General features: G+C 34.5%; 1 protein-coding gene across 2 annotated transcripts in view; it reads left to right on the top strand.

Moving 5' to 3' along the window:
* Positions 1–23,461, top strand: part of PHIP (PHIP subunit of CUL4-Ring ligase complex) — a 138,684-nt gene that overhangs the window by 103,273 nt on the left and 11,950 nt on the right. For both annotated transcript variants that reach the window (XM_081294677.1, XM_081294678.1), the window contains exons 28-35: positions 8,335–8,446; positions 8,607–8,668; positions 10,508–10,663; positions 11,983–12,103; positions 14,697–14,822; positions 17,445–17,514; positions 17,819–17,869; positions 18,550–18,699. In XM_081294677.1, the coding sequence (XP_081150803.1) occupies positions 8,335–8,446; positions 8,607–8,668; positions 10,508–10,663; positions 11,983–12,103; positions 14,697–14,822; positions 17,445–17,514; positions 17,819–17,869; positions 18,550–18,699 (848 nt within the window). The remainder of the gene's footprint in view (positions 1–8,334; positions 8,447–8,606; positions 8,669–10,507; positions 10,664–11,982; positions 12,104–14,696; positions 14,823–17,444; positions 17,515–17,818; positions 17,870–18,549; positions 18,700–23,461) is intronic.

Here is a 23,461-nt window from a genome sequence, read left to right as displayed (position 1 = left end):
AATTCATATTTGATATCAGAAGAAGTCTTGACAAAATAAGTGATAATTTGGATTGAGATTAATACTAAACTGACTTTATTATTTATTGTTATTTCTGTTATAATTTTTAAAAGTAATATTTAAAAATAATGTTGTAAATAAGTTTCAGAGAAACCTTGAAATTATAAATATTTCCAGGCATTTAAGTTTTGTTAGTTTATGTACAAATGTTTGCTATGAATTAAGTAGTTGTTCTTGAGAATTTGAGATAAAGCCATTTTTGTCTTGGAGTGCAGTCTGGTATGAAGATGATACTTATGGTTTAGCAAAACCCATCAATTGATATATTAGTTATCTTTTCTCCAGTGTCATTGGAGGACATTGGCATGGTGATTTATCGTTTATTGGTCTTGGTTAAACTTAGCTTTAAAAAAAACAATGAGCCATGTGCTGTGGTGCACAACTATAATCCTATTGGTTTGGAAGGCTGGGGCTGAGGCAAAAGGATTGAAAGTTGAAGGCCAGCCTCAGCAATTCAGTGAGACCCTGTCTTAAAAAATAAAAAGGAGTGGGGGTGTGGCTCAATGATAGAGTGCCCCTGGGTTCAATCCCCAGTACCAAAAATAATAATTATTATTATTTTTACTTTAGCCTTTCCTCGGGAATTTTTTTTTTTTTCAGTTTGGGGGGAGGTTACAGGGGTTTGACTCAGGGGCACTCAATCACTGAGCCACATCCCCAGCCCTTTTTGGTAATTTATTTATTTATTTATTTATTTATTTTTCAGTTTTTTTTTATTGGTTGTTCACAACATTACAAAGCTCTTGACATATCATATTTCATACATTAGAATCAAGTGGGTTATGAACTCCCATTTTTACCCCAAATACAGATTGCAGAATCACATCGGTTACACATCACATTTTTACATACTGCCATATTAGTGACTGTTGTATTCTGCTACCTTTCCTATCCTCTACTATCCCCCCTCCCCGGCCCTCCCATCTTCTCTCTCTACCCCATCTACTGTAATTCATTTCCCTCCATGTTTGTTATCCCATTCCCCTCATAACCTCTTATATGTAACTTTGTAAAACAATGAGGGTCTCCCTCCATTTCCATGTGATTTCCCTTTTTTTCTCCCTTTCCCTCCCACCTCATGTCTCTGTTTAATGTTAATCTTTTCTTCCTGCTCTTCCTCCCTGTTCTGTTCTTAGTTGCTCTCATTATATCAAAGAAGACATTTGGTATTTGTTTTTTAGGGATTGGCTAGCTTCACTAAGCATACTCTGCTCTAGTGCCATCCATTTCCCTACAAATTCCGTGATTTTGTCATTTTTTAGTGCTGCGTAATACTCCATGGTGTATAAATGCCACATTTTTTTTATCCATTCATCTATTGAAGGGCATCTGGGTTGATTCCACAGTCTAGCAATTGTGAATTGTGCTGCTATGAACATCGATGTGGCAGTATCCCTGTAGTGTGCTCTTTTAAGGTCTTCAGGAAATAGTCCGAGAAGGGCATAGCTGGGTCAAATGGTGGTTCCATTCCCAGCTTTCCCAGGAATCTCCATACTGCTTTCCAAATTGGCCACACCCGTTTGCAGTCCCACCAGCAGTGTACAAGAGTACCCTTTTCCCCACATCCTCGCCAGCACTCATTGTTGTTTGACTTCATCATGGCTGCCAATCTTACTGGGGTGAGGTGGTATCTTAGGGTGGTTTTGATTTGCATATCCTTGACTGCTAGAGATGGTGAGCATTTTTTCATGTACTTGTTGATTGATTGTATGTCCTCCTCTGAGAAGTGTCTGTTCAGGTCCTTGGCCCATTGGTTGATTGGGTTATTTGTTATCTTATTGTCTAATTTTTTGAGTTCTTTGTATACTCTGGATATTAGGGCTCTATCTGAAGTGTGAAGAGTAAAAATTTGTTCCCAGGATGTAGGCTTCCTATTTACCTCTCTTATTGTTTCTCTTGCTGAGAAAAAACTTTTCAGTTTAAGAAAGTCCCATTTGTTGATTCTTGTTATTAACTCTTGTGCTATGGGTGTCCTATTAAGGAATTTTGAGCCCAACCCTACAATATGTAGATCAGAGCCAACTTTTTCTTCTATCAGACGAAGAGTCTCTGATTTCATATCTAGCTCCTTGATCCACTTTGAGTTGACTTTTGTGCATGGCGAGAGGAGGGGATTCAGTTTCATTTTGTTGCATATGGATTTCCAGTTTTCCCAACACCATTTGTTGAAGATGCTATCCTTTCTCCATTGCATGTTTTTAGCTCCTTTATCAAATATAAGATAGTTGTAGCTTTGTGGATTAGTCTCTGTGTCCTCTATTCTGTACCATTGGTCCACCCACCTGTTCTGGTACCAGTACCATGCTGTTTTTATTACTATTGCTCTGTAATATAGTTTGAAATCTGGTATCGCTATACCACCTGATTCCCACTTCCTGCTTAGAATTGTTTTTACTATTCTGGGTCTTTTATTTTTCCATATGAATTTCACGATTGCTTTATCTATTTCTACAAGAAATGCCATTGGGATTTTGATTGGCATTGCATTAAACCTATAGAGAACTTTTGGTAATATCGCCATTTTGATGATGTTAGTTCTGCCTATCCATGAACAAGGTATATTTTTCCATCTTCTAAGATCCTCTTCTATTTCTCTCTTTAGGGTTCTGTAGTTTTCATTGTATAGGTCTTTCACCTCTTTTGTTAGGTTGATTCCCAAGTATTTTATTTTTTTTGAGGATATTGTGAATGGAGTGTTTTTCCTCATTTCCATTTCAGAAGTTTTGTCGCTGATATACAGAAATGCCTTTGATTTATGCGTGTTGATTTTATATCCTGCCACTTTGCTGAATTCATTTATTAGTTCTAGTAGTTTCTTTGTAGACTCTTTTGGGTCTTCTAGGTATAGAATCATGTCATCTGCAAATAGTGATAATTTAAGTTCTTCTTTTCCAATTTTTATGCCTTTAATTTCTTTCATCTGTCTAATTGCGCTGGCCAGTGTTTCGAGAACTATATTGATTAGAAGTGGTGATAGAGGGCATCCCTGTCTTGTTCTGGATTTTAGAGGGAATGCCTTCAATTTTTCTCCATTCAGAATGATGCTAGCCTGAGGCTTAGCATAGATAGCTTTTACAATGTCGAGGTAAGTTCCTGTTATCCCTAGTTTTTCTAATGTTTTGAAAATAAAGGGATGCTGTACTTTGTCAAATGCTTTTTCTGCGTCTATCGAGATGATCATATGGTTCTTATCTTTAAGTCTATTGATGTGGTGAATAACATTTATTGATTTCCGTATATTGAACCATCCTTGCATCCCAGGGATGAATCCTACTTGATCATGGTGCACAATTTTTTTGATGTGCCTTTGTATCTGATTCGCCAGAATTTTATTGAGGATTTTTGCATCTAGGTTCATCAGAGATATTGGTCTGTAGTTTTCTTTCTTTGAGGTGTCTTTGTCTGGTTTTGGAATCAGGGTGATGTTGGCCTCATAGAATGAATTTGGCAGAGCTCCCTCTTTTTCTATTTCCTGAAATAACTTGAAAAGTATTGGTATTAATTCTTCTTTAAAGGTTTTGTAAAACTCCGCTGTATACCCATCCGGTCCTGGGCTTTTCTTGGTTGGAAGTCTTTTGATTGCTTCTTCTATTTCATCTATTGATATTGGTCTGTTTAAGTTGTGAGTATCCCCTGACTCAGTCTGGGCAAATCATATGACTTAAGGAATTTATCGATGTCTTCACTCTCTTCTATTTTATTGGAATATAGGTTTTCAAAATAATTTCTAATTGTCTTCTGTATTTCTGTAGCATCTGTTGTAATATTGCCTTTTTCATCCCGTATGTTAGTAATTTGAGTTCTCTCTCTTCTTCTCTTCGTTAGTATTGCTAGGGGTCTGTCGATCTTATTTATTTTTTCAAAGAACCAACTTTTTGTTTTGTTAATTTTTTCAGTAGTTTCTTTTGTTTCAATTTCATTGATTTCTGCTCTGATTTTAATTAATTCTTGTCTTCTGCTACATTTGCTGTTTTGCTCTTCCTTTTCTAGGGCTTTGAGATGAAGTGTGAGCTCATTTATTTGTTGGTTTTTCCTTTTTTTGAGGAATGACCTCCAGGCGATGAATTTCCCTCTTAAAACTGCTTTCATTGTGTCCCATAGATTCCGATATGTTGTGTCTGTATTTTCATTTATCTCTAAGAATTTTTGATTTCCTCCTTTATGTCTTCTGTAACCCATTGATCATTCAGTAACATATTGTTCATTTTCCATGTGATGTAGGATTTTTCCTTCCTTCTTTTATCATTGATTTCCAGTTTCATTCCATTATGATCTGATAAAGTGCATGGTATTATCTCCACCGCTTTATACTTACTGAGGGTTGCCCTATGGCATAATATATCGTCTATTTTTGAGAAGGATCCATGTGCTGCTGAGAAAAAAGTATATCCACTTGATGATGGTTGATATATTCTATATATGTCAGTTAAGTCTAGGTTATTGATTGTGAAATTGAGGTCAATAGTTTCTTTATTCAACTTTTGTTTGGAGGATCTGTCCAATGGTGAGAGAGGTGTGTTGAAGTCACCCATGATTATTGTGTTGTGGTCTATTTGATTCTTGAACTTGAGGAGAGTTTGTTTTATGAACGTCGCAGCGCCATTATTTGGTGCATAAATATTGATAATTGTTACGTCTTGTTGGTGAATGGTTCCTTTTAACAGTATATAATGTCCTTCCTTATCCCTTTTGATTAACTTAGTCTTGAAGTCGATTTTATTCAATATGAGAATGGCCACCCCTGCTTGCTTACGAGGACCCTGTGCATGGTATATTTTTTCCCAACCTTTTACCTTGAGCCTGTGTATGTCTTTTCCAATCAGATGTGTCTCCTGGAGGCAGCATATTGTTGGATTTGTTTTTTTAATCCATGTTACCAGCCTATGTCGCTTTATTGGAGAGTTTAAGCCATTAACGTTTAGAGTTACTATTGATATATGGTTTGTACTTCCTGCCATGTTTGATTATTTATCTCTTTTTTTTTTTTTCTAATTTAGTTTGTTTCTCCATGATTCGCTTTCCCCGCATCCTCTGTCTTTACCGAGGCACTTCCCGCTGATGGTTTTGGTTATTGTTTTTCATTTCTTCCTCATGTAGAGTTTTGCTCAAGACGCTTTGCAATGCTGGTTTTCTGGCTACAAATTTTTTTAGCTTTTGTTTAACATGAAAGATTTTTATTTCGTTGTCGTATCTGAAGCTTAATTTTGCTGGATACAGAATTCTTGGTTGGCATCCATTGTCTTTCAGTGTTTGAAATACGTTGTTCCAAGATCTTCTCGCTTTCAGCGTCTGTGATGAAAAATCCGTTGTCAACCTTATCGGTTTACCCCTAAATGTAATCTGCCTCTTTTCTCTTGTAGCTTTTAATATTTTCTCTTTGTTCTGTATATTGGATATCTTCATAACAATGTGTCTTGGCGTTGGTCTACTGTGATTTTGTGTGCTCGGTGTCCTGTATGCATCTACAATTTGTATATCTGTTTCCTTTTTTATTTCTGGAAAGTTTTCTGTAATTATTTCATTCAGCAAGTTACTCATTCCCTTGGCATGAATCTCTGTGCCTTCCTCTATCCCGATGACTCGTAAGTTTGGTTTTTTAATTTATCCCCAATCTCTTGGATGTTTTTCTCGTGATTTTTTACCAGCCTATCTCAGTTGGCTAGACTCTTTTCAAGAGGATATATTTTGTCTTCATTATCTGACGTTCTGGCTTCTACTTGCTCCACTCTGTTAGTGATACTCTTGATTGAGTTTTTAATTTGGTTTATCGTTTCCTTCATTTCTAGAATTATTGTTTGATTTTTTTTTTATAATCTCTATCTCCTCATAAAGATGCTTAACTTCTTCTTTTATCTGTTTATGTAATTCATTTTCAATGTGATCTTTAAGGTGCCTTTCCATCTGTCTAAGGTGTTCCTTGAGTTCTTTATATGGCCATTTTTCTGATGACTCCACGTCCTCCTGAATATTTAGGCTGTTCTTCATTGTTTGTACTCCTTTTCTTTCTTGCTTTTTTATGCTCATGATACTTCTTGTTCTGTTTGACTGCTGAGTTACTGTTTACTCTTATAAATTTATTTCATGCTTGGGAGGAGAGGTATTAGAAGGGAAGGGAAGAAGTCACTAAAGAGAGTGAGTGTAGGCAGGTAGAATTCAAGAAAGGGGGAATAAGAAACTTGAAAAGAAATGAAAAGACAAAAAAAGTGAAAAGAAAGAAATAAAAAACGAAAAGAAAGAAATAAAAAACGAAAAAATAAAAATTTATAACAAAAAAATTATAATGATAATAAACAGATGGAAATTAAAGTTTAAAAAATAATAGTAATAATAATCGAATAAAAAGAATTTAAAAAAAATTGAAACCATTCATAAGAAAGTTGAAGAACAACAACAACATCAACAACAAAAAAAGAAAATAAAATAAAAAATACCAATAATAATCATTAAAAAAATAATAATAATAATAAATGCAGTCATAGAGCTCAATTAACTTCTCTTCCAGTAGGTGGGAACTGGGCCAGGCTTCTCTTCTTGATGGGTGGGAACCAATCACTGTGCCTCAGCTCTTCTTCCCAGACTGTGCGGGTCTCCAATCCTGAGTGCCTAGGGCCTTTTCTTGTGGTTCCTCAAGCCAGGCCCCTCTCACCTGTGACGCTCACCACAATACTGGCTACACGCCGGGTCTGCTCCTCCTGGGAGCCCTGTTTTTATGGATTCCTGGGCACACCCTTTCTGTTTGCCTCCCTCAGACCCTAAGTTTGCAGGGCTTGGGGCTGAGGACCCCCAGCGAATTTGTTTGCCCTCAGGTAGCAACTCCCCTGGTAGCTGGTGAAAGGGACCTCTGTTGTCAGCAGAGGGATACCCTGGGTCTGCCTATAGTGCTCAGTTGGCTTTTACCTTTGTGAGTTCAGCTGGGCCGACTAGTTATTTCAGCGGGATCATTAGTGCTGAGTCAAGAGAAGCAGGCGAACCAGAACTAGAATGCAGCCCAATCCGGGCTCGGTGTGTTCTGAGAGGGGCAGACTGTTCGCCCGGGATCCCCTTCAGCTCAACAGTGCCTAGTGGTCCTGAGCGAGCAGTATTTTGACAGTTTACTTCTCCCTATGCTCGCGCAGCTGAAGGGGTTAAAGACTTGATCTCTCCGCTTCTGCCGCCATGTTGGATCACTTAGATTTTAAATTGTCACTCATCAGCTGTTCCATTTAACTCGGCAGCTCACTCGCGCAGTGAAGAGCCTGCTCTATGGTGCTCCGCGGGAAGCAGCGGCGGCGGCGGCAGCCCAGCTGTTGCCTTCTGGACCCCCGGGGAGAGGGTGCGGGCTGGGGGAGGGGAGGCAGCGCCTTGGGGCCCGCGCGGGCCATGTACTGGACTAGCGGGAGAGCGGGCGGGGTGGGGGACAGAAATTGAGATCTATATTTAGGGACTGAGCTTGGGAGGAGAGACGGTGGGGGAGAAGCAAAGCGGAAAGGCGGAGAGGAGAAGGAGAAGGGGCCGAGGGAGCCAGGCAGCTTGGGGGCTCCAGCCTTACTGCTCGCACTGAAGTCGTGATGGACTCACTCCACCTTGGCTGGAGTCGTGGCGGATTCACTCCACCTAGGCCCCTTTCTTGACACGGTGCTGAGTCTTTGTCAACAGATCTCCTTTAATGATCTTTACTTCATCTTTTAAGACGCGGCAACATACACTGCGGGTGCGGAGCACGGAGCGGCTTACTCACTTCCCACCGCCATCTTAGAATCTTGTAATTTATTTTGAGATAGGGTCTCACTGAATTGTTAGCACTTCAATTTTGCTGAGGCTGGCTTTGAACTCTTGATCTCCCTGCCTCGGCCTCCTGAGCTTCTGGGATTACAGGCATGCATCACCACTCCTCTTTTCCTCAGAAATGTTTTAAGGCTTACTTTGAGAAACTTCATTTTTTTACTTTATTATTAAGTCTACAGATACTGTTCATTATGGTTAAGCTTGTATTTTCCAATTCTTCTTCTTTAACCTAATGTCATCAGTCTGTGTAGGCTTGTAAATAGGTCTGTAAAACTCATAATTACCTCTACCGGAAAGCTTGTGGTGTCAAGAACACTGTTTATAAAATGATAAGTATGCATATTAAATATCTCTCCCCCTACAGTGTTACCGATTTAACTCATTTTTTAATTAAGTGGGTCACTTTCTATGTTGCAGTTTCAGTGCCTTAGAGTTATACCTTAGGAAAACACAATTAACCACAGCAAACATACATTTCAGAGTAATGAGACAGCCTCTTTTCTTGTCCAGGTGACCGTTTCAGATCAGTCATAGATGATGCTTGGTGGTTTGGAACAATTGAAAGCCAGGAACCTCTTCAGCCTGAGTACCCTGATAGTTTGTTTCAGTGCTATAATGTTTGGTAAGGAAATACTTGTATTTTTTTTAATTAGGCCAGTCTTGCTTTGAAATATTTCTCCATTTATCAAGAAAGGGATATATTTCTTGCAAACACTGAAGGAATTATGTTATTTATAAAAATTGTAGATTGTTTTTAATTTAATAATTTTCCTTTCTTAAAGCTGGGACAATGGAGATACAGAAAAGATGAGTCCTTGGGATATGGAGCTTATACCTAATAATGGTAAGTATATGTTAGACTTTATGCATCAACCTTATGAAGTTGATTTCTTATTTAAGAAATGTGGTTTGTTAACTCACTACCACATAAGGTTGTGAAGATTTAACAGGAAACATTAATTCAGCAAATATTTGTTGTATTAGTTATTATTCATTCCTAAAAATGAGTACTTTAGGGACATTTTTTGTAACTCCAGCAGAATACTTAAAAGTATAACATAATAGTTGAAAGGTCATGCTTTTGAGTCAGATATAGATTCATATCCTCACACTGCCATTTTTCTATGTGATTTTGGCAAGTTCCATAGACTTAAAGCCTCAGTTTCTTAGGACTCAGCCTTTGATTATTTAAACAAATACCTTTCTTATAGGGCTGCTTTGAGGATTAAATGGCATCATGTGTATAAAGTGCTTATTATAGAGCCTGACACATGTAAGAGCTCAATGAAGAGGTAGTTGTAATTAATAATAACCATCATCTTGCATATTGTCTGACACACTCAGGATTTGGGAGTTAGCCCTAGGCAGTGAGTATGACATCTTCCTTGTACTGAGAAAAGGTGGGTATGGCTGAAGCATGGAGATTACATTTTCCTTTTATCTTATTACCTGTTTTGTTTCAATTTTTAAAAAATAACCACACATACAATTAAATATGCCTAAAAGGGGTGAAAGGCAGATTACTAATGTTTATTTTATAGAAAGTGGAATTAGGGGGACTTCATACATTATCTTTTACATTCCACATTATTTGAGTTGTTAACAATGTGTTATTTTTGCTATCAGATAAAAATTAAGATCTTTAAAAAAGAATAAAATGTCTGATTTGTAATATAGTAGAAATAATCATTTACAAATGGAATCGCTTAGTTGTTATTGTTACTCTAAAAAGTCAGAAAAGATAGAACTCTTGGAGAAGTTAACTTAGTCTGTTATTAGAGCCCTTTAAAACTACAGAAAACCAACTTGTAAACATTACATGTCTTATCTGGTTTTGTCCCTCTTCCCTAATGAAAGTTTGAATTTGAAGTCACATTGGACTATATTGAGTTCAATAATAGAGCTAATATGAGAGTAGTGAAACAGGTGTTGTAATACCTTAGCTATTTATAAATGAATTAGTGACACTGATTTATTAAATATATCTCTATGTGTGTGGTGTTGGTGGGATGTTGTTTTTGTTATATTTGTGTGCAGAAAGAGTTTAGTTACAGTGCAAGGAAGAAGAGTTTTATACACAAACATTGGCATATTTCCCAGATGAAGTCTAGTCCAAAGGAATTATTACCTGGCATATTTGTAGATTTTTGTCATCACCACCCTCTAATGATTTTCTTAGCTAAAATGTTAAAGCTTTAGAGCAAAAAAAAAATACACACACCCAAGGAGTATCTGTTAGTATTCACAATTCTGTTTCTACATGAAAAAATTTGAGGCTTTGATTGAAGTATTTTTGAGAAATGTTTTCTTTAGTTTCACCTCAAGTGTGGTTTATTAAAGTAAATGTAGCAATTATGAAATGATTTAGAAAACTTTGAAATTTGCATCTTTTTATAGAACTGTTTTCTCTTACCTGTAACTAGATTACAGAGCAAGTTTTCAGGTATAATTTTGGAGGAATGATCATTATCATTTAGAAAATAATTTATAAATTTAGGATCCTTTTTAAAATAATTTAAATTTTATTGACCCTTGAAATAAATTCTCCTTTACGAAAATGAAGAATATATTTACCAAATCCTTATATTAGACTTTAATTTTGTGACATCATTAAATTTACTTTCTAAAGGTAATCTAAACACTAGTTGCCAAATTTTCACCTATCTATTTTTCTATTTTTCAGCTGTATTTCCGGAAGAACTAGGTACCAGTGTTCCCTTAACTGATGTTGAATGCAGATCATTAATCTATAAACCTCTTGATGGAGAATGGGGTACCAATACCAGGGATGAAGAATGTGAAAGAATTGTTGCAGGAATAAACCAGTTGATGACACTAGGTAACTATCAACAACAGAAGTATAGAAGATGAGGTGGGGATGCAGGAGAGCAGGAAGCAAACTACAGTAAAAATAGTATGCCAACAAAAAATAAGTAAATTCTACAGTGCTTTTCAAGCATTTCTAATAGGAATCTTTTCTTGAATGAGATCTTAATGCAAGATTTAAGTATGTAAAACAGATATAAATCACATTTCTCAGCTGAATTTCAGAATAAGGGCCTTTTATAAATGCCAGAAGTATCTGAAAAATCTGGATCCTCCACAATCCAGTTTGAAGAGCCTTGGCATATTCAAGCCGACATGTAAACTGGAGGAGTATTGGAAGCTAGATTTTAAATATATAAACAGTTGTACCAGTTTCCCCCCAACTATATTAATCAAACATAAGAGAATCTTTTTAAGGGGAGAGAAGAAGGAGTATGAACTGAACTGTATTGTTTAAAAAAAATAAGCAATAACTACAAAATTTGATTATCTAGACTCGGCTTCCAAAGTAACTCAGCTAGTATGGTAGCTTATATCAACCCATTCTGGCAGTGAGTAATCAGCTTCAAAAAGTTTAGAGACATGAGTAAAAAGAGTTGAAGATAATGGGAACACAGATTGTAGGATATTCAAATCTGAAGGCTTTTGTTTTTTGAGGTGCTGTGAAATCAAACCCAGGGCCTTGTACATGCTAGGCAAATGCTCTATCACTGAGTTATATCTTCAGCCCTTGCAAAATGGCAACAGTTTTGTAAAAGTGGCCCTACAAATACTGTCGTAAGAAGTAGTTTTATATGTGAATGAATAAAATAATATAGAGAGTAGTTTTAACTATATTCTGGTTTTTGCTCTACCAGTTTACTTTGTGCCTTTCAGTCAGTTATATTGAGTCAAAAACTTCTGAATCTGTTTCCTTCTCTCTCATTGCCTAATATTTCACAGAATAATGTAAGAATGAGATAAAGTGATAAGGTTTGAGAAAGGTCATGTTCAAATGCATGCTAATGATAGAATGGCTTTATCAAATATACAGATTCAGGATGACTGTGTTTTGAATAAGTCAGTTTTAGGAATTTTTTATAAATTTATTAGGATATTTGTCTTAAATTTGTCTATGGATAAAAAAAAGAAATCCCCAGAATTTTAACAATGTTAGTGTAGGTTTAGTAAAAAAATGACACTCTTTATGTCAGTTAAATTATGTAATTTTAGTGAAAAGATAATGCCAGACTGATGTCTGTGTGAATTAGGACTTAGTCTAAAATTTGAGCAGAATTCCTTTTGAATTATTTTGAACATAAAAAAATAAATTTTAAAATTTATTTATTTTAGATATTGCTTCAGCATTTGTGGCCCCTGTGGATCTGCAAGCTTATCCCATGTACTGCACTGTAGTGGCATATCCAACGGATCTAAGTACAATTAAACAAAGACTGGAAAACAGGTTTTACAGGTTAGAATCATTTGATGTGGGTACTACCAAAAGGAAGCTAAATGATTCATTCTTTCACTCTTTGGCCAGTCTTCTACAGCTTTGTTCTTAACTTTTTATGTTTACAAATGTACATATAGATCACCTGGGGAACATGTTGAAAGGATCTGATTTAGTAGATTTGGAATAAGATATGATATTATAAATTTCTAGCAAGTTGACTATAATCTTGATTCTGCTTGTTTAGTTGAATGTGATTCCTGGATACAGTTTTTTCTAGATGTGATATGACTTCATGCTCATTTTCTTAATATAAATCAAACCAAATTATTTACTTTTCTCTCAATAAATAGCATATTAGAATTTTTGTTTCTTCATAGATTTTTCTTAAAATATAAAAAAATTACTTATCTTTACTTATATTCAGGTTATGAATACTTTTGAAAAATGCAATTAGAAAAGATGTAGTTTTTCATAATTGAAGAATAGTATGCCATAGAACTAGTTAAAAAGCAGATATAATTTCAACTAAAATTTGTTTTTTTCCAGTGAACCGTTTTGATAAATATTGAGTTCTTAATCTTGGACAGATTTTTGCAAGTTTTTTTTTTCCCCAAAAAAAACATTACCTGAAGTGTTTTGTCAAAAACTAAGTTTATAGTTTTCTCCATAATAAAATTACAATTTGTAATTTTAATTTTTTATATTACTTTTGCCCTGGCAGGACAACAATATTTTAATGCATATAGTATTGCAGTGGAGTTTTCTTTTTATGACTAATTTTAAATCCTACAGTTCTTTGCATTCTTTGTGTTAACTTAGGAAGTTTTTATTCATAATCTATACTTTTCTGTATAAAATGTGCCCCTTTTTTTCCCCATAAACAGTTTTGGGGTGCTTGGCACTGAAAATGTCATTTGTTCTTCCTTATTAACAGGGTTTCTCAGCAACATTACTGACATTTGGGGCTGGAAAATTCTTCACTGTGAGGGACTTTTCTGTACTTCTACCCTTTAGATGCCAATAGCAGTCCCTACTTTTAAAGTCTAAAATGAATCTAGACATTACCAAATGTATTCTGGTGGGTGAGGCACTCCTGGTTGAGAACCATTGCAGTAAAGAAAACTAAGATGATAGACTTTAGGTTTAAAAGATTTTTCTGATCTTGCTGTGTGTGCTTGCTATTGAATCATTGATGATTTGTCAAAAGCAAGAGATGAAAAGGAAATCTCCTGTGACCCCCCATGATATGTTTCACTCAGTCATCTACTCTAAGCATTTTTCAATATCTTGTAGAAGTTTAAGATAAAAATGAAGAATAAATTTATAACTGTATTCCTAGAACTAAATTACCAAAGGTTAAGATTTATACTTAGTACTTCAGAAATTGGAACAAGACATGGGAAGATTAGAGGGAGAGATAGAAATATTCATATACACTGGTGGTTGGACTACAGCTGGAAAGATAAGGAGCTGACATCTCTGACTATTGCTGTTATGTTCTTTCTCATAGAAACATTGCTGAACATGATAATTGCTAAAATGTACTTAATTATTTCAATGTACATTATAGCTTACATAGACTTTTTTTTGCATTAGCCAGTTTGAAACTTGATACATACATAAATTAGAAATCACCTATTTTTTAACCTGATAATATAGTTGTAAACTTGAGTTGTGTTCTTATGTAATATAGTGATGCCTTCATGTTGTATTTCACACCTTAAAATTTTTTTACCCTCTTCTTAAAGTTTGTGTTTTTCTTTTCTGATTTTTTCAGTGTCTGTGAAACTACTAGTAATAGTAGTTTACCCTGCTAGTAATAATCTAGTGCCCTATTTTACAGTTTTCTATGTGGTACACTGAAGATGTCTGTGATTCTTTTATTAGAATGAGCCTTGTGAATCAACTTGAAATGTACATTTTCTCTATATGCTTCTATATCCACAATTATATGTAACTTTTTAAATGTATTCTTTATTAATTCAGGCCACAATTGGATGATATTCTCAGAGGTTGATTTTTTTTCTTTACTTTCAGAAATAAAATTACAAAGCACCAGAACAATTTAGCATTGTCAATAGAATGTTTAGAAAATAATTCTCAGTTTTCTTGTAACACACTCATGTTTTTATGTTTTTTATCTCTTAAGCAGGCTATTGATTACCTTCTCGTTTTTACATGTCATTTGATTACTAGCTCTATAATTAGATTAAGATTGTTTCCTTTTATATACACAAGTTAGAGGTATTTATTTATTTATTTATTTATTTTAAAGGTGCCATACATGACAGAAATATGTAAAGCAAAAACTAAGAACTTGTTTCTCTGGATCTACTCCTACCTCTTCCCCTATAGACATTTCCCCCGCTGAAAAGTAGGCATTGTTAATAGTCTAGTGTCCAGTTCTAGACATTTTCTTTATAGATAGATAATGTCACTCCTCTTTTTTATCCTCTAAAACAAATGGGATTGTGCTTTTTGAAAATAGCTATTTAAGGTGTGAATGTAATTGGATTAAGACTGAAATTCAGAAGTTAGAATGTCTTAGTTTTAAATTGTGTATACATATTTCTAAATATGAGGTTAAGACACATATTTTGTTTTTTTAAAGGCGAGTTTCTTCCCTGATGTGGGAAGTTCGATATATAGAGCATAACACACGAACATTTAATGAGCCGGGAAGCCCAATTGTGAAATCTGCCAAATTTGTGACTGATCTTCTTCTACATTTTGTAAAGTGAGTTACTTATTCATATTTAATTATAATAGCTATGATTAATGGCTTTTAAAATGTAAAATGTCAGACTGTAAAATACAATAATTTTCTACATGTATAATGCTGTCACATGTAGTTCCTCAAAATACAAAGCCTGTGTACTAAGAAAAAAATTATAATGTAAAGGAAGTGCACTAAAAACGTTTAGTGGACACAACATCTTTATTTTTATGTGGTGCTGAGGATGGAACCCAGCACCCCACACATGCCAGGCGAGCATGTTACCGCTTGAGCCACATCCCCAGCCCATATATATACAAGATTATTAACAGATATTTAGGTAATCCAGTCAGATACTGAATTTTCAAAAGTCTTTTTCCTCAATTAGGTTTATTTCCTTGTGTATTGATTCTATAACAGGAGTAATAATTATAGTTTAAGGCAAAAGTACTACCTTTCCTTCCTTATTTTGTGGATTTTATATAGCCATAAAATGAATTGAGCCTTCTAAATTGAAGCCAGAGGCATGAATCATGTTTTGGTGCAAAAGATTGTTCTAATTTTCTATTGAATTTACTATTTATATTAATATATATTATATTAGATTTCCCCCTCCTCCCTTAGGTTAAGAAGAGGTAACAGTGTATTTAAATACCTTAATTCAGGTATTATCAGCTTCCACTTTTATCTAAGGGGATTATTCAGGCTTTTTTCCTTAATTTTTCCAGCTTCATTCTCTTTTTTTAACGTAATCTTAGGATCTTTTTTCCTGGGAATATTTGTTTTGTGTGTTGTGTTGTGCTTTTTTTTTTTTTTTTTTTTGCTAAGAAATGCAGGTAGGTATAAGGGAAAAACAAAACAAAAACAATTAGCAAGATAAACTCTGTGTCCTTCCTCTACATTATTCTCTAAGAACTCTTCCTTTCCAAATGGTTTTAGGGACTTTATTGCTATGCTTTTGCTCTTTTTCAGTGAATTTAGTAATCAAACATTAGTTAATTCTAGAGAACTCTTTGTAATTTTAAAAGTGTTATAAGCATATGTATATACATCTCTTTTCAGAGATGAATTCACAGAATCACATGATATAAAATATTCATGTCTCAGTGAAGTAATTTAGATGAAAATTGTTTTTACATTTTAAATAGTCTGAAAATGCATTTCTTTCAGATTTTGAAATTCAAATTAAGGTAATATTTCAAGCATTTATATGTATGTATTTAAAAAATAAATACCTGGTACATGTTTAATTTGTTAAAAAACATTTTTAGCTGACAGTAATTTTGAAAATGTAAATTATTCTTTGAAATTTTGATCATGGTATTTTTTAATTGAGTTACTTGGCAAAATTTCATGCTCTCAATGCATACAAACTAATATGTACTTGGAGATAGAAATAATCATATTTTTACCCTTTTAATACAGTTTCATAGGCCAGTAAACATGAAATTGAAATAACATAAGGAATACTGCGATAAATAACAAAAGAATTGTGTGAAAGTTTACATGAGGACAGGTCACTTCTAGTTTTGAAAGTGGAGATTCAAATACACAGAAGTATTTAAGAAGATGTTATGAACAAGGTAGATAACTGATGTATTCAGGATAAATTAGATGAAAAGAAAGCCATTCCAGAGTTAAGCAGTAGCCTAAGGTAGGAAAGTAAAGCATTATTAAGAGGAATATTAGTTGGTGAAGTAGACAGTATAGGAGTAGAACTTGTAGGAATATAGTGCTAAGTTGGGGACAGAGCATGGTGGGCATTAAGTGCCAACCTGAGGAACAAGACTTTTATTTACTTTTTATTTAAGTATTTATTTTAGTGCTGGGGATTGAACCGAGGGACACTTAACTACTGAGCCACATCCCCTTTTTAAAATATTTTATTTAGAAGTGGGGTCTCACTGAGTTGCTTAAGGCTTGCTAAAATGCTAAGGCTGGCTTTGAGCACACGATCCTCCTGCCCCAGCCTCCTGAGCCTCTAGGATTACAAGAGGAACTAGACTTCTAAAATATAGAAAAGAGACAAAAAGCATAAATAGCACATTGGCTTATACCAAAGAGAAGGTGATAAGGGCATAATTTGTGGAAGTGAGAAAAGGATAGATACCAAGATATTTTTGAGAATAGAATTCTGTTTGGACTGCTCTTTGGGTTTTGAGAAAGCAAGGGACAAATAGTGAAAATCCAAGATTTTCATTACTGTTAGAATGGTGTGCTGTTTAAAAAAAAAAAAAAGAAAATTAAAAGAGGAAGAGATTGGGGAGTGACAATTAGGTTTAAACAATGAATTTTAGGTGATGGTGTCAAAATGACTAAGGACAAAAATTTATGGAATGTCTCCATTTAAGAATGAATAAAGGAATGAGAAGATATGGGGTGTATTAGTTTTACCTTGAAGCATTCCAGGCATAGCAGCAACCTTAGCAAATTCATTCGGGAGTCAAAAATTGGGTTTGACACAATTAAATAATCCAGGGGTAAGGATGACACAGGGTATATTGTGTGTGTCTTGGGTATCCATGTCAACAAATGCAGAAATGCTTTAGCCTCAATTTTACCCTTAAAATCTGGTTTTAAGAACAAAGGAAAAAAAAAACTCATGACTTTAGTCTTACTTATTAACATTTTCTTGCTATTTAGGGATCAAACTTGTTATAACATAATTCCACTTTATAATTCAATGAAGAAGAAGGTTTTGTCTGACTCTGAGGTATGTAATATTATGATTACTACTTATATAAAAAAGAAATTTACATACATACATATTACAGTTTTCAAGTAAAAACTGTTCTGAAAATTATTGTTTGCTCAGTACTATTGTTAACTTTTTAATAAAATGGTATTCAGTATTTTATTGTTAAAATTACAAAAGGGAGACTTTTTAATGGGTCATTAAATTACCCCAGCGTATATATTGAGTTTTTTAAAGTATAAAGGAAATAATTTCTAAATACACTATTGAGTGTAATGAAACCTAAAATGTTTTATAAATTTGATTTATTCTGGCTTCAAAGGAAGAAGAGAAAGATGCTGATGTGCCAGGAACTTCTACCCGAAAAAGGAAGGTAATTAATTTTTGTTTTTTGCAGAGGTACTTTATATGAATTAAAAATGCATTAAGAGCTTATTATTAATTTTTTAGCAGTCTTAAAGGCAGATTAAGTATTACTTTCAAATCAGTCCTAACGTTTTTCAGAACTATTGGATGCTATGGATTTTTTTGTTGTTGTTGTTTGTATTACGGTATGTTATAAATTGAACATTCGTAATTTGAATACAAAACTCATAATGCTCCATGGATGCTTAAAAACTTTCATATTTTGGAGCATTTGGTTTCCAGATTTTTGGATCAGGAATGCCTAACCAGTGAAGTCTGCAATTAATCCCAAATCCAAAACACTTCAGGACCCAAGCGTTTCAAGTAAGGGATAATCAACCTGTACCTAATTATGTAAGACTTCATTAAAAAATTCAAAATTAAATCACATGATGTGGAACATGCCTATGTCTTCATATACTCTAGAGGTTGAAGCAGGAGAATCAAAAGTTTGAGGCCAGTCTGGGCAATTTAGGGAGATCTTTTCTCAGAAATAAAAAGGGCTGGAGATGTAGCTCAGTAGTAAAATACTTGCCTAGCATGTCCCAGGCCCTGGAATCAATACCCAGCATGGGGTAGTAGGAATGGTGTACAATTTGTATTGTATAAGTGCTGTTTTATTAATATACTTGAATATTTTCATTTCAGGACCATCAGCCTAGAAGAAGATTACGTAACAGAGCTCAGTCTTATGATATTCAAGCATGGAAGAAACAATGTCAGGAATTGTTAAATCTCATATTTCAGTGTGAAGATTCAGAGCCTTTTAGACAGCCAGTAGATCTCCTTGAATATCCAGTAAGTTATTTTTGAAAATATTATCTGTACTTTTAGTTTGCTACATATCTTATATATAATAGCGGGTTATTTATATGCCTATAATTTATTTCTTCATTATTTCACGCATGTTCTTATTATCCATTTGGTTATATAGAAAAGCTAAGTTAAATAGTGTAATAAAATGGAAAGAGCCCTGACTTTTAAGTATCTAAAGAATTATATTATAGTCTTGGCTTTGCTCTTTCTAGTTTTTTATCTTTGAGCAAATCACATATCTCCCATCTGTATATTATTTTTACTAATTTTTCTCTTTCACACACTAATTTCAAGAATTTAGCATAGCTAGGAAACAAATAATAAAACTTTGTTATAGGGTTATAGAGAAGAAATGAGAATACATATATATATATAGTTTTCAAACAGTGAAGCATTATATACAAATGTAAGGTGGCATGTTATATATTCTTTTTTTAAGTTATGCCAATGTATGATCTAAATATTTATTTTTTCAAGCCGTCATAGCAATCCAAATTTAGCTTAGTGATTTTTATTCCTTTAACAAGTTATTAAAGATTGTATAGTTCAAATAACATGCATGATTTCAAGTGAAAATATAAATTGATTTATAAGACATCATACCTAGATGTGGTATCATCTGATTTCATTATCTGGTTTTTTTTTATCCTTTTTAGTTATATATAACATTAGGATACATTATGACATAATCACAAAAGCATGGAATATAACTTGCTCTTACTCAGTCCCCAGAACTTATCTCCTCTCTCCCTCTACTCCCCTGGCTCTACTGATCTTTCTGAAATACATTTGTGGCTTTTTTTTTTTTTTTAATTAGTGCCTTGTGGATATACTTGATGTTGGAATTCACTGTGCTATATTCATGTATGTATATATGAAAGTTTGGTCAGATTCATTCCATTCTTTTGCCCTTTTTCCATCTCTTCTTCCTCCCCTTCAATCCCCAATCCTCTTTGTCTACTCTAGTGATCTTTCCTGTATTTTGATAAAACAGGCCCCCCCCCCACTTTTTTTCTTTTTGTCTTTCGCCAGTTATAGGTGAATAATTTGGTCAAACGCAGTGTAGTTAGACTTTGCTGAAGATGTTGTAGACCTTTTTTTTAATACCTCATACTAAAAATTTGTAGACATCAGATATAAAACTAGATTCTGAAAGGTGGAGACAAAGTAGATAGACTGGGCTCTCAGGACCAACTGAATAGTGCGTTCTCCTGGGTTTTGCTTTCTCATTATATATATCCCACTCAAGATATTGGAGAAGCTATTAACCTAAAAATGCTAATAAACACTGATGATAAAGGTCCCTCAGTTAGCTCTATCTTTTTTTCTCTAGAAGAATCAGCAAAGGGCCAGACTAGCAATACAGAAAACTGATACATACTGCTGTACTTCAGCCAAATAACAGAAAAATAACTGTGCCCCTTATACCTTTCCCATTATCAAAGATTAGTGGAGAGGCCACCTTTTTTTCCTCCTTCAGATACCAGTGGAGACTATAAGGGAAATAGAAAGTTCCACCCCTCTGGCAATAATGAGGTACCTTTCCTCTTCTTCATTATGATAGTGTCAGTAGAGGTCTAATGGAGAGTTAGGCCTTTCATTACCCATAGTGTGGGTGGAGGCCCTGTAGGGAACAGTAACAAGGCATTACAACCTAGGTGTTATCAGTGAAAGTCTATGAAGGAGTATGTGCTCCTATCCTTTCCTAGCAGTAACAAGGAAATCCTCTTCACTAGAACCTGACTTTCAAGGCAATATTCCCTCTCCTCCCTCTGTCAGCAGCACACAGAGGAGGCCACCAACTAAAATACAAGCTTTTTTAAAGAATCATTTTTATACCCAAAATATGCAGGTTTTATAAAAAAATCATTTATTCCAAGACCTAGCACAATATCAACCCAGTTGAATGAAAAAAGTCAATCATTAAGTAGCATTATGAAAATATTTGAGTAGTAAAAATCATACTTGAAACAAAAAATAGTCTCAACAAAGTTCAGAACTAAATGAGATCTGGGGTTGTGGTTCAGTGGTGGAACGCTTGCCTAGCTTGTGTGAGGCACTGGGTTCGATTCTCAGCACCACAAATAAAGTCCATTGACAAGTAAAAAAATATTAAAAAAAAACTAAATGAAAATAATAATATTAATTACAGGAGAAAACAGAAGAGAATCTGTGAACTTGAAGATCAAAAAATAAGGGATGGATAATTTTCTATATTACACTAAAACTGGTAAAATGTGCTTTTACTTTAATTAAATATAATTTTGAAAGTTACATTTAAAAATTATAGCATCTATTATGATTCTTGGTGTATGTAGAAATATTTAAGACAGTTACATCATAAATGAAAAGAAAAAGGAAGGGGCTGGGGATGTGGCTCAAGTGGTAGCGCGCTCACCTGGCATGCATGTGGCCTGGGTTCGATCCTCAGCACCACATACAAACAAAGATGCTGTGTCCACCGAAGACTAAAAAATAAATATTAAAAAAAAAAATTATCTTTCAAAAAAAAAGAAAAAGGAACATAGGCGAATGGGGAGGTTTCTCTACTTCACTTGAACTGGTAAAATTTTGATGCCAGTAGTCTTTGGTGTATATATATATATACCAAAATGTATTTAAAATACCTAGAATAACCATTTTAAAAAGCTGTTCAAAGAGATACAGGCAAAAACACTAGAAGTAAATCAAAATGGGAATTCTAAAACTTGTTCAGGTAACACACAAGAAGGTTGGGGAAAAGTAAAAGACAAAAAAGGTAGAACAAAGAGAATACAAAAGTAAAATGACAAACTTCATTGAAATGGTACAGTGTGTCTCCAACCACAGTGAAATCAAACTAGAAATAATTAACAGGAAATTCTCCAAGCACTTACTAACTGAACAAAGCACTTCTAAATAATCCATGGATAAAACAGTTCTCCGGGGAATTTTTAAAAAATTACGTAACTCCATAAAAATGAATACAACATATCAAAATTTGTGGTATACAGTTAAAGCAATACAGGAAAATTTATAGCACTAAATGTATACTGAAGAATACATAGGAAGTCTGGAATCTGCTTCTTATTTAAGAATCTAGAAAAAGAATATTAAAATAGACCAAAAGTAAGCAAAAGGGAAATAATGGACCTGAAATCAGTGAAACTCAAAAACTAAAAGAAAAATATCCATGAAACCATAAGCTTGTTCTTTGAAAAGATCAATAAAAATTGATATACCTTTATTAAGATTTCCAAAGCTAACATCAGGTGCAGTGGCATGTGCCTGTCTGTAGTTTGACCTACTCAGGAGGCTGAAGCATCAGGATTAATTGAGCCCAGGAGTTCTAATCCAGCCTGGGGAACATAACAGGACCTTCTTCCCTCTCCTAAACATGATTTATGAAGCTAAGAGAAGATACAAATTGCTAGTATTGGGGATATAATCATAAATGTTGCACATATCAAAAGGATAATAAAGGAAACATTTAAACTACAAACAAATTTGACAACTTAGATGAAATGGACTAATACTTAAAAACTACCACAACTCATTCAATATAAAATAATAATTTTGAGTAGCCCTATAACGATTAGGATGTTTAACTTGGGTTTTTTTGGTGGTTGGTTGGGTTTTGGGTGGTGGGGTGATTCTAGGAATTGAACCCTAAAGTGCTCTTCCACTGAACTACATCCCCAGCCTTTTTTATTTTTTGAGACAGGTTGGCCTTTGAACTTGGCATCCTCCTGCTTCAGCCTCCTGAGTTATAGTTGTGTGCCACCATATCCAGCAGGAAATTTAACTTGCAGTTCAAAAATTTCAAAAACAAATCATTAGTTCCAGATGACTTCACTGAAAAATTCTACCACATATTTTAAAGAAGAATTAATAAAATTCTTCACAATTTCTTCCAGAAGATAAAATAGAATGAGCATGTCCTAACTCATTCTGTAATTCCAGTATTATCAAAACCAGACAAAAATAGTTCAAAGGAATAAAATGCAAAAACTCTTAATAACAGCAAATAGAACTCAGGAATTTAAAAAGTGATTATATACTGTGACCAAGTAATATTTATCCAGAGATTAAAGTTAGTTCAGTATTCAGGAAGCAGGTGGTGTAATCTGTCATTTTAACAAGCTAAAGAAGAAAAACCACATGATATCAATTAATAACAGAAAAGGCATTTGACAAAATTTCATGCTTATCCTAAAAAAAAAAGGACATTTAAGATAGGGTGTAGTAAAATCACTATGTCCATAAAAGCAACTAAAAACAAGCTTGGAAGGAAGAAGGTTATTGTCCTTGTCCCAGAGAAGGTCGGGGTCACCCTATACCACAGGGAAAGCACCAGGTTTTGGTTAGGTGGCAGAAGGCAAGAGCTATGAAAAAACTTAGGAACCTTTTGTTGGGGATTTCTGTGGGAAAGGCAAAGCAAGTCAGAGTAAACAAGCCAGAGGTGCTCTACCACTGAGCTATAACCCCAGCCCTGTGGGCTCTGGAGTATACAGGTGGTCTCTAGTTATCTAGTCTTGGCCTTAGGATAATTGAAGGGCAGTAGAAATGTTGACCTGAAGTTTGAGAATTGGAAAAGGTGATAGTTGGAACACTATATTCAGGTTGGTTTGCATGTTCTCAGTTTTACCCTTTAGTATCTTTTATAGCTCACTGGTAAAACACCCCTGGGTTTAGTCCCCAGTACAAAAGAAAAGAATTGGCTAGCCCTGGAAGAGCCCCCCCCCCCCCCGGCCCCCCGCCAGGT

The sequence above is a fragment of the Spermophilus citellus genome, assembly GCF_964194105.1.
Source record: "Spermophilus citellus genome assembly, chromosome: 5".
Taxonomy (NCBI): Eukaryota; Metazoa; Chordata; class Mammalia; order Rodentia; family Sciuridae; genus Spermophilus; species Spermophilus citellus.
Note: the sequence above shows the minus strand (reverse complement) of the source record. Positions and strands in the feature narration are given on the sequence as shown.